General features: G+C 45.3%; 1 protein-coding gene across 1 annotated transcript in view; it reads right to left on the reverse strand.

Moving 5' to 3' along the window:
- LOC308363817 (protein 4.1-like) overlaps positions 1–5,961 on the reverse strand; it is a gene marked incomplete at its 5' end in the record, with an annotated part of 37,823 nt that extends 31,862 nt beyond the window's left edge. The window contains 2 exons of the mRNA XM_080836692.1: positions 5,065–5,259; positions 5,728–5,961. Coding sequence (XP_080692818.1) covers positions 5,065–5,259; positions 5,728–5,961 — 429 coding nt within the window. The remainder of the gene's footprint in view (positions 1–5,064; positions 5,260–5,727) is intronic.
- Between the last annotated feature and the right edge of the window lie 6,751 nt (positions 5,962–12,712).

The following is a 12,712-nucleotide window of genomic DNA, read 5'->3' on the forward strand; positions in this document are numbered from 1 at the left end:
GGTGTCTTAACTTACTGAAGCTTGATTGACCGGCACTTGAATCCAAAGCCATTTATTATTAAGGAACTATCATCACCTGTCCTTCAAAAGCTGAGTGCTTTAGTTGACTTCAAATACTTCAAAGAGGTCTGATGAGACAGGACTTTATAGGGACTCTACAGTTGACATAGAGACAACTTAGCACGCTGGTATGGTGAGGAATACAAATGGACTCGTGCACATTTTCCAACACGCTGTCATCACACAGAGAGAGAGAAAGAACCAAAGAAATAAGGAAAAAATGAAAAGAACGAGAGAGAAAAAAAGAAAGAGTCCCACATATGCACACCATATGACTTTTCAGGTCATTCATCCACCTTAAATAGGACAGCAAGAACAAGCACACACTGATCTCCTTAGCTAAGGAGGTTTGGGGGAAGATCGTTTACACTAAGAGCATGAGAAACACTAGTGTGACCTCAAACCAGAACACAAACATAAACAGAAGTGATAACCAATTGGTCTCTGAGGGCATCCTGCAGGGGGAGGAGATTATTATGGTATGGCTTATTATGGTTAGTAGTCCTACTGCGGGTCACGTGACAACAGAGTTCCAGAGCTCTCATAGGCACAAGATCATGACATTCAACTCATTCCTGAGAGGAACTTCTCCATGTACACACACACACACACACACACACACACACACACACACACAGACACACGCGCACAAAGAAACACGCACGCACGCACGCACGCACTCTCTCTTCAACTGACACACAGAGACAATTTCACACAGACACACAGAGACACACACACACAGACACACACACACATACACACACACACTCAGCTGAATGCTGATGTACAGTCTCACAGAGTTGGCACGCCTGCATACACACACGTTTCCCTCGTGTTCAGAGAGAAACGAGGCCCACAGAGAGATCAGAGCGCTGAAGGCTGAGGGCTCACTAAACCACAGAATCAAACTCTGGCACCGTTTCACAGTAAACGCCCGCTCTGATTTCCCCCACAAAATACGACAGGGAGAAACAAAAAAACACACACAGCACTGCCCTAATCTGCTCAGCTGATCCCTGGGACGGGATAAGTAGATTGGCTCACTAAGCCCCTGGCATGGGCACACACACACACACACACACACACAGACACACACACACACAATATGCCAACACATGAACACTCACAAACACACCCACACAACATGGGACAATTTTCCTTCTACTCCCCACTATCGCATAGCTCAAACACACACACACACACACACACACACACACACACACACACACACACACACACACACACACACACACACACACACACACACACACACACTGAAAAGACGGGGAACAGAGGACCCTGGTCCAATGTTCCCTCTAATTTTTTTCATCACTGAGCAAATCTTTTTTATTATGAGCGCACATTTCAGCACTTTGAGAAAAATAAATATAGTAATTATAAGGTAGCCTTTTTAAATAATTTTATAACTGGAGTGGTTTGTAACAAACTAGGCTACAAAACAAGTAATTTGAATTTAATTGAGGGAGATAGGCCTATCTGGCTGTGTGGCTCATCTTGTCTGCAGGCCTATGGAAGACACATCTTTCTGACTAAACATGTCAAAATGTTGTTGCAGTAATCAAGATCACTTTGATCTATAAGACCTAATAGGTCTAATTGAAAATATTGGAAATGTCTTCCTCAAATCTTCTCTCGCCTCACGATTTTGTCTTAGTGACATTTATTAGACAGAAACCGTGTTCACAGTCGGCGCTAGATGCTTGGAATGTGCCACAAATGTCAAGAAGTTGTACCAGATCTGGAAAAAGCTCACTTTTCAGCGACCAGGTTACAATATCAGAAAATGACTTAAGCAGCCAGCTTTTCCTTTTTTCATTAACCATGAACTTGAATTCGTTGTATTGTTGACAAATGCGTCCCTGGACCGCATATTATGCTTCCTCCAAAAGCGCTTCGAACCTTTTCGCCAGATTGGTCACGTCATTCAGACCATGATCAAATTCACTAACTGCACCACCCAACGTATCCGGCTCAAAGGCACACAACTCAGCTCATTTTCAGGGAAGGGGGCATCCAAGTGCTCTCAAATTTTACGGACAAACAGAATAATGTCACTTGTGTTTACTGCATGTTTTCCCACCAGCGAACTCTCTTTTCGCGTTTGCCTCCGAGCAGAATTTGCAGATCACGCCACTCCTTTCTTCATATGTAAATATGTCTGAAAGTTTTATCCTACCTCAGTTTGGACTATTTCATCTATCCACTCATGTTTAAATGTTTAAAAGGCAGACCTTTTTCTGCGGCACCTGCTCTGCCTTTCTTTTCGCCATGGTAATAACTGCTTGAGCAGAGCCCGCCAAGAGAGCTAAAGGATACTTTGTATGTAAACATTCTAACGCACATCCGGCTTGGTTGTCAGACATGTCAGTATTTTAAATGTTTATTACCTAGCCTACATCCCCTTTGATGCTCAGATTTTTAACCCCTAAAAAAAAAAGTTTGTGCAGTCTGAAAAATGTGCGTGGTCTATCTATTGCGCGGACACTTCGACTGGCCTGCGTGACCGCGAGCGCGCGCAGCTTAGAGGGAACATTGCCCTGGTCCCTGCCTGACTTCACACCCTGGGACTATAGGAGCTGGCCAAACACCCAACCACAGGCACAGGAATTCCCTGCACCGGCAAAGCCTATGACCTCAAGGGTCCCAGCGAGTTTACAGTGTCTTGTCCAAGGCAGCTACTTAGCTAGTAGCTACTTGCCAGTGTTAGCTATCCAAGGTGCCAAAAGTAAACATTGAGCTAAAGTTTAAAGTGTTGAATGAACTTTTTTTTAAACCTCTCAGAAGGCAAAGCTAGATCACTGACAGCAGGCTTACGCTAAAATCAGTACACTGCTACCACATCATATGACTCCACAATTACATCCTGTCTGGCGTATTGACAGTGACTTTGTCCAGTCAAAATCCCAGAAATTAGTTAAAACATATAAACATTATAGACTATGATAATGTATTAACTACCCAGCAAAATCAGACCAACTTTATGACCATATGGCATTTACACACTCCCATTCACTCAAATGAAGCAAAACACTTCCTTATCCCTAGTGGGACAACTTCCTGCTTTTTGAAATGAATGGCGACTGAGCCGGATGTCTTATCGCAGGTCAAATTCTGTGTTGCAGCCTGCAGTCATGGGGCACCACCAGATGTCCACAGATCACAGACTACAAGCCAAACCATTGGCAGAGTGTGAAACACTTTATAAAATGACTGATTATTTAAGGTGACGTTGGATAGTTTCAAACAACTGGTGTGCCACTGGCAGTCCTAGACCCAGACTCGTGCCAGACCTGAACCATACCCCCTGCCAGGGTCGGCTGTCCTCAGGGTGGTGATGCACCCCCTGTATGACTGACGAGGTTATGCAATGGGGATGACCTGGCAGGACTGGCACAGCGAGGGCCAGAGAGCTAGTCACTGAGATGCGTCACACATTGGTCACCGTTTCTCTGAGATACCAAACAGGCATTAAGCACTATGGTCCACCCTTCTGTATTTCACTTTCTTCAGTGCAGATTAGAGTGCAGCTCATAGAAACTGGAACGAAACACACGTTTTTTCCAGGCCATGTGGTGCACTATAGCCCTCCTTCTGGTAAGTGTGACTGCATCATGAGCGTCTAGACTCTAGACTCTAGAGAGTAAAATGTTCAGTAACTTACACACTGGAAATTTGTACTTACTTAAAACTAGACACTTGCCTATGAAAATGTGGAAGTCCATGCTGCTGACACACACTGATAATTACGATTGTCAGAATGTGAGAAACTGCATACATGTTCCCCACACGTCATGTTACACATTAAGTATGCATACAAGCCCATCAAGTTCTATGTCATCCAGTACCATGAGCACATACTCAGCCTTTTGAGTTTAATGTTGTTGCATGTGGAGTATGAGGTAGTATACTACACAATCCAATTGTATGGGAAGGGACCACCTGATTGATTTCAATGTATACTGGAGCCCAGTATTACAATGTGTTTTGTCAGTTTTCATAAGGTAATCGGCATAATTCACAGACAGTACCCAAAAACAGTTTGGGTATTGAGTTTTTTCTTGATTATCAAACTGATAAATATCCAAATGATTTGGCTCCACTGTAACACCCACCAACGTAATAACTTCCCACCAACGTAATAACCCTGCCAACGTAATAAAAAAGTGTGCATTTCAGAGGTAATAGCCCAGCCAACGTAATAATTTCCTGCCAACGTAATAATTCTTGCCTCCTGCCAACGTAAATTTGTGTGTTTATCAAGAAAGTCCTTTTGCTGGATTTGTTTGTGTGAATAACAGTTGCAATTAAATGCAGACTAAATCTTTCATTGTGTTTCTTCTTGTGTCAAAAGTGTAGACTATAATAACTGTGAACACACTTATAAAACATGTCCCTGCTATGTACTGATAGATCACTGATAGACTAATAGACCACTATGAGAAACATAAACTATCATTTTCACTTTCATATGTGTCACATTGTCACATTTGTGTGTGTGTGTGTGTGTGTGTGTGTGTGTGTGTGTGTGTGTGTGTGTGTGTGTGTGTGTGTGTGTGTGTTTGTGTGTGTGAGTAGCGCCTTTGTGCAAATGTCTTTTCCGGGTGGGACTGCAGCGTTTTACAGTCTTTCAACGCCTGCTACCTGTCCCTACAGTAAGACTTGATAATAACAATATCGGTGAAAATAAGGTTGGCAGGAGGCAAGAATTATTACGTTGGCAGGAAGTTATTACGTTGGCCGGGCTATTACTTCTAAAATGCACACTTTTTTATTACGTTGGCAGGGTTATTACGTTGGTGGGAAGTTATTACGTTGGTGGGTGTTACACTCCACTATGACACATGTGGTTCTACAGCAAGTACACAAAGACTGATACATTTGGCCCAGTGTATTGGGTCAAGTATTTATCGTGGCATGAACGCAAGCATTACACACTCACACACACAGACAGACAGACAGACAGACAGACAGACAGACACACACCTCCACCGTGCAGGTGTAGTCGGAGCCGTCCAGCAGTGTGACTCTGCACTGCATCTTCCTGAGATGGTTGGGGGGGCCTTGGGTGGGTCTGGACAGACGGAAGCTTCTGGAAGATCTGTGGGAACGCTGGTCCTCAGAGGAGGTACGGGCGCCCAACGAACTGCCTGCTGATGAGGAGGGGGGGTCCTCGGCGATCTAGGGAAGCAGGGCATAAACAAAAGAGAGAGAGAGATAGAGAGACAGAGAGAGAGATAGAAAGAGAGAGAGAGAGAAAGAAAGGGGAATGTATATCAGTACACCACTCAAGAAAAATACCTAATCCTGAAGTAGAATGAATGAAAACATAAAACATAAAAAAAAACATTGCAGTCCAGAATACAGAGTCGGTCATAAATGTCACAAGTTTAGCTGCCATCAAAAGTATAAATGCTTCAATGCTCCTGAACATCACACACACACACACATTTTGATCTCCCCCTGCAGTGTTAAGGCCGTGCCCATCAGAGCAGCTAATAGGGGTGAAATGTGTGGCCTTGTCCACAGCTAAACCCTACAGAGTCACAAAGCCACGGCTCAGGCCAGCAAATCCAATCCTTCCAGCTCACTGCCACCCAAACACTCCCCTGGAGAAGTTCACACAGGGTGTGTGTGTGTGTGTGTTACCTCTGTCGCTGCTGGGAAGCTCTCTCTTGGAGGCCTGTGTGACGCTGAGGGCGGCTGGGACTGAGATGGAGCTGCGGTTGCTGCTGCTGTGGTTGGCGTCTGCTCCTCCTTATTCTGCTCTTTCCTCTGCGCTCCCTTTCTCCTTCCTCTCCTCTTCTCTTTCTTCTTCTCCTCCCTCTTTTCCTCCTGTCGTTCCTTCGGAGGCCCTGAGTCTGACCCTGAGGCCGTCGTCATAGCGAATCACACTACATAGAGGAGACAGAGAGAGAAAAAAAGACCTTACAGTCAGGCTCTGTATGTCTGGATTTTAACTTTCATTTTATAGGTTTTACACTGAATCAACCAACCAAATATCTTTAAATCCCCGATCCAATGCAGGCTCAGAAAGCACACCTCATAAGAGGTAGCCTCTAAGCAGGATAACTCTTGTAGACATACTGAGGTGAAATTATATTTCATTTTCATTTCATTCATCAACTTCATTTCACAGTCACGCACGGAATGTGTACTTTGGACCCAAGTCAAGTGCTTGTGGGTTTCAAGTGAGCCGTAGCAGCAGCCTAAGGGACTCCATAACATGAGGTTGCCCTTGGGCAAGCCAGACGAGAGCTTGACAGTCAGCAGACTTCAGCCATACTGACCACCCTAAGGGACATTTGAAAAGGGTCACGTGAAAGAACACTCAAGGAAGCTTTAAAAGTCTCCTCTCAAACAACACGGACGATTCTTAACGTCTGCAGAGAGCCACAAAATCAATGGCAGACAGAGCATACATCCATGGCTAAGGTGAGCTAGTCAATTTGGTTTAAACCAGCTATTGCTTGCTTGTGTTGGCTTTCACTACAGGTACTGTATATGCTGGGCTCCTGCAGTTCTACAGGTAGATGCTGGGTTCCTGCAGTTCTACAGGTAGATGCTGGGTTCCTACAGTTCTACAGGTAGATGCTGGGTTCCTACAGTTCTACAGGTAGATGCTGGGTTCCTACAGTTCTACAGGTAGATGCTGGGTTCCTGCAGTTCTACAGGTAGATGCTGGGTTCCTACAGTTCTACAGGTAGATGCTGGGTTCCTACAGTTCTACAGGTAGATGCTGGGTTCCTACAGTTCTACAGGTAGATGCTGGGTTCCTACAGTTTTACAGGTAGATGCTGGGTTCCTGCAGTTCTACAGGTAGATGCTGGGTTCCTACAGTTTTACAGGTGGATGCTGGGTTCCTGCAGGGCCAACTCATGAGAGTCTTGGCTCCAGCTAGAGGGGTTGGGATGAGGTCATCATTGACGCGGAGCTGGATCTCACCCACTTGGCTTCCCTCGGCAATAACAGCAGGAGAGAGCAGGGGGTGTGTTTGAATCAGAGAGACACTGAGAGAGAGTGTGTGTGTGTGTGTGTGTGTGTGTGTGTGTGTGTGTGTGTGAGAATCAGAGAGACTGTGAGTGTGTGTGTGTGTGTGTGTGAGAAAATAAGTGAGTGTGTGGTCCTGTTTTCAATGTGAAAAGAACTCACAGAGACAGGCTATCTGGAGTGTGTTTCTAAGTTGAGGATGCTTGTCATTTGTGGCTGTGTGTTTGTATCTGTGGGAAAATAGGTACACACCGGTCATACTGCAATGGTCTATTTATAGCTGAGAGTTTACTCTTTGGCATGTGGGGTCGAGTAGGAGCTGTGAGTGTGTGTATCAAGGTCAATCTCCTTCATGCATGCACGCACGCAAGCACGCACGCACGCACGCACGCACGCACGCACGCACGCACGCACGCACGCAGGCACACAGACACACATGGCTGTCAGACACTGGGAGGTTGCAGTATCCTTTCTTGTCAAGGATACAGAGGGAAAACTCACTGTGTAGTGCAGAGCTATTTGAAAATCAGCATCAGATCCTTCATGCCGAGTTGAATGCGTATTAGCTGATTTGAGCGCATTAGTAAGCTATCTGGTGACTTTTCTGTGTTGTTTCAAAAGTTTCAGTTTGTTTTTGTGTGGTTTAAGGGAATGAGATTAGCGAGTGGTGCCAACTCATGGGGGGTTTGCCTGGACATTCCTGGCTTCTGTCCCAGCAGAAGGAAAAAAAATATCCGCTGGGATTATGATAATAGGATCTCACTGGAAGTTGCATGGGGCCAATGTGGAGAGTAATTCAATTTGAATTAGTGGTTTTCATTTCACCAGTGTTGATCAAAAGGGTAAAAACCCAATCAAGGCTGATGTGACTAGTGACATATCTGCAAATGAGAACACACTGCTTTATTAAGAAACATGTTAGGGTGGTCGATTAAAATAAAATTGAGCCTAATTGATTACATGCTTCTATATTGATAGCATATCAATTTGCCATTTAAGAAAAATCATTCTATTGATTAACTATTGATGTCAAGTGACAAACAAAAAAGTAAACAAGCCTGGGCAGGGTGAAGTTTGTCACACATAAATGACAAACAACAAATTAACACTATTTAATGAACAAGACATTTTCTTTATTCCTGATAAACCCATAGTCAGACAGAGGAGAGGAAAACAACAAGAGAGGGGGTAAGAGGAGGAGCTGCAGCTAACCCTCTTGCAGCCCACCACCCAGGGCAAAATTAAGGGGGGGGGGGGGGAGATGAGTGGGTAGCTGCCGTACTTCTACCACTGAGGTCAAGCTTCCTGTTCAGTGAGGCCATACACACTTGGGCTGAAATTAGGCCCTTACATCATGGCCTTTGTCTCGCTGCTTTTCAGGAGATCTGATGTCAAAGAACTAAAATGACCTGGAACAGAGAACATGCCACAAGCCCATCCAGGCGTTTTATAGGTCAGTGCTCTGGACCTAGAGGGCGACCAGGAGAGAGTGAGCTCTCAAAGTGAGATGATGAGAAGGCTGAGAGCTTCAGAAAGACATCTCTAAAGTGTGATGACACAATCACCATATGGAAAGTTGCAGTAGCTAAAATAAGTCAGAAGACCAACATCACCACTAACAGGGCTTTCTGAGCGTCAGTGGAACAGCGTCTTCATAGAAAGAGCCACACAGGAGGCAGAGGCATGACCCAGCATGGCACTCAGTTTGGGACCCTCTTTACATATCAGTGAGCTTAGGTGAGAAAAACTAGTTTGTTTCATGGGGTTGTGCCAAAAATAAATTACATATTCAGTGAGAATAAGACATGGGTGAATACTGGCCTAATAAATGATAACTGGTGCTTAATGCAGCCATGAATACAGGGACCAATTAGTTATGTGTTAATGGCTAACATTTGTTCCCTATAGTAAAGTGTTACCATTTTTGTTTATTAACTATTATACATGTCGCAACTAAAAGCCTAATAAATTATTAAATGGTAATTCCATCGTCGACTCAAACTACTCAACTCAACTAACTCAAACCCAGCTAAGGTCTTGTCGTTGGAGTCCCCCTCTTCCTCTCCCTCTTCCCCCTCCACCTCCTCCTCGTTCTCTCTCTCTCTAACTCCCACTCTTTCCCCCCTCATCTTTCCCCGTGGCCAGCTGTGGCTGGTGTCACGCCTATCTGTGAGGTAACCCACACCGCTGGCACTGCGCCTCTGAAGCTGAGAGAGCCATCTGGTATACCCACAATGCTGTGAGGCTGAGGCACGAAGAGGACCACAGCTGTGCAAGCCCCTCTCTCTCGAACCTCTCCACCCCCCTTTGTGCCTTCTGGGGGTTCCCGAGGTGGCACAGGGACGACTGTGATGCCCTTTCTGACACATCCACGCTCATGTGATCCTCCACCCCTTTGAGAACAACACAGCTGTGGTGCTGGCACAGGCCAGAGAAGTCGCCGGCTGTTTCTGAGTGAGCATGATAATCGCTAACACCACAGAGCCTCTCAGGACAGCTAGAATCACAATGGTGTCTGTAGGACGATGAGTGACATGGGAAACGCTCAAACTAGGTAGTAGCACCAGTGAACCATTCAAGGGGATTTTTAGAATGGGAATAAAATGAAATGCCAACAAAAAGACAGCAAAACACACAATTTCAACACACAATCTCAATACTCATTTTCTAAACATCGCAAAGCTTGATCACATTCTTAAACGTTTGCTAATCAGCCAAATACAAAGGACATAGTCAGTCCAGACCATAGAAATCTAGTCTCTAGCCGAGGCTTGACTACCCCTGCACAACCAATGGACCCTCCATTTAGAAACCACTGCATAGTACAGTATAAGGCAAATGTAGGGCCTCATGTTTAGGACCTGAGATCGGACATCAAGTCTTTGAATGTAGTAAGTCATTGACCAGCAGCAGCAATCTACTGATGATCTAGAGCACACGCTGTCTGAAAGTGGCTCTTCTTCACAGTGCCAGGACTAGGGCCATTAAGATGAGCTGATGAAGGCTGTTGGCATATGTGTGAAGACACTGACTAATGATTGGGCGGGTTCCGTGTGTGTGTGTGTGCATATGTGTGATAATGAGAGATGGCTTGCATAAGCACACGACTAAAGGGCATGCAGCTGTTTGGTGTGGAGGAGGGGAAGCACACCACACACACGCACGCACGCACGCACGCACGCATGTTAAACCAGACACATCACTGAGCACCAGAACATACCAGCATGCCAGACATTACATCTAGGCCCCTTAGAGTACATACCAATGTCTAGAAAAAGTTTCTTTTAAATTTAATTTTTTTATCCAAAAAGATAAATACTTAACACAGAGACAGACACTGTCTAGTCACTAGATATTAAGGTCACCAACCTGGTGAAACGTGCATCCTGCTCTACAGGTTAAGTAATTCATATTCATTGTGGTTTGGCCATTCACCTAGCTATCTGTAACAGCTATGCAGGTATTTAGGGGCAAGTGGAAGAAAGCGCAGCAGCTTAATGCTGCCTCCGAGGACTGCGCTTGCTTATGTTTTATGGCATTCGATGGCTAGGAATACAATAACGAACATGTGATGTGTACGAATATGCAAATGAAACTAGAGATGACGAGGAAGACAGTCAAAGCTTTTTCTTGTAGGCCACCTCGTAGAGCAAGACCCAAACAATACCAGGCTCTGCTCTGTTCTGTTCTGGCTTCTAAGACCTGCTAAGTAACTAAACATAAAACCTACCATATCTTTGAGACCTGTCTGTGTTGTAACATCATACAGGACCATTGCTTTGTGATTAGCTCAATTTTTCCCCCCAACCTATTCATATTCCCATCACACTTTTAGAAACGTATTTGAGCATAATTACATAGCATTGCCGGGGGCACAGTAGAGTGCTGTTATAGGCGATGATGTTTTGCTGCCAGGAAATACTGCTTCATTTTCAGGAACAATCAGTGCATTCTTTTTAATCATCTGTTGCCATAGGAACAAGGCAGAGGCTAGTGTTTCTATCACTTTGACTGGTTTGATAATCACTCTGTTCGTGAGTAGGTGCTGGTTGATGGTTTATTGTGGTGTGTGTGCGCGTGCGTGTGTGCGTGCGTGTGTGTGTGTGTGAGAGAGAGAGCGAGTCAGTGAGAGAGAATGAGAGAGTGCGACTGAGAGCAAAATTGAGAGATGAAAGAATAAAACTAACAAAAAGAGACCAGATCTAAAGGTATGGAGATTGACAGCGTATTGGAGGGCTACAAAGGCCTATATCAGTGCAAATGGAGATAAAGAGAGAGAGAGAATGGTTGATGTTTGATTATATACCGTATAATATCATTGATGGCACCAGTCACTCTCAGGAGACCATGAACTGGAGAGCATCCCTCGGTGTGGCTGTGAAGCCATATATGTACACACACACACACACACACACACTATAATAGTTAATGCATGCTAGTGTGTTTGGTGAGTATAAATGGCGAATATGAGCATACTGTACATTCTTGTGTGACTGTGGTAAACCAGCCTGCCTAACCCCCCCCCCCCCCCCCCCCCCATCTGGGTAGCACGGAGATTCTAGACGGGAGTCTCCTCAGCCCTTGGGTTTAGGGGGTCACACAGAATCCCCTGAGGTCACGCAAAACCCTCCTGCTCCCTGCAACCCTCAGGAGCCATCAACAGAACTGTCCCAAGACACCCATTCATCAGGTCGCAAAAAATACAGTGCCCAGAGGCTGATGACAAGAGACTACTCACAGAAACACTTGGAGACTAGGGACAATTTTGGGATCAACTCTGTTTTGTGAAGCTTCACCATGGACCCATCCATCCCGTTCTTCCTTCCCCCACCCCGGTGGTCAGACATGTGGTCACTGGCTGATTCTGGACCCCCTGCAGGTATATCCACAGGACAGAGGGGCCCCCAGGATGCCTTTAACCCCGGAGAACCCCGCGTCTGAGCTCTGCTAATTTAATCAGGCACAGATGGGTCTAAATCATGTCTGGACTTCAGGGCAAGACTAAATCCGGAAGCATGCGTCACTCCAACTGCACATCTTCGATCCAATGCGGCCTTGGCAACAAGGACACCAAACTATGCATTATGGTAATGACTCAATTTCACCCCGTGTACTCAGTTGAAATAGTGACAACAACAATACAGTGCCTGTAGCCTCCATGCTTCTGTGTGTCTTGAACTAAGTAAAAATATAACTGAAACATGAGGGGGACGAGAGGAGCAAATAGAGAGATTTCATGAGCCGCCTCAAGATTCCTCAGGCAAGTAAACCCAGATGAGCTCGCTACTGACGCCAGTGGTCTTTCAGCCCGTTCCGGCGTGTTTTTTGGTGAGACTGAGGCGAATCATCAAAACAGCGTGGGTTTACTGTAAGCTTCGCCACCACACCGCGCGTCTTAAACCCGTCAAGAAGAAAACTGTGATGTCACGGCCTCGAGCTGTGCGATGATGCGTCCAAGCCACACCTACTGCACTGCAGGACCATAAAACATGCCGCTGTTTAAAAAAAAAAAATCAAACGTACATTTGCGCTAAATACTGGTATTCATGAATTCTGCCAGCAAGCGGATATTCAGCATCAAACGCAAAGGGATGACGTGTTGACCCCGAGGCATCGTCTGAGCTAAACTCAAGATTTTCATATC

The sequence above is a fragment of the Sprattus sprattus genome, assembly GCF_963457725.1.
Source record: "Sprattus sprattus genome assembly, chromosome: 4".
Lineage (NCBI taxonomy): Eukaryota > Metazoa > Chordata > Actinopteri > Clupeiformes > Clupeidae > Sprattus > Sprattus sprattus.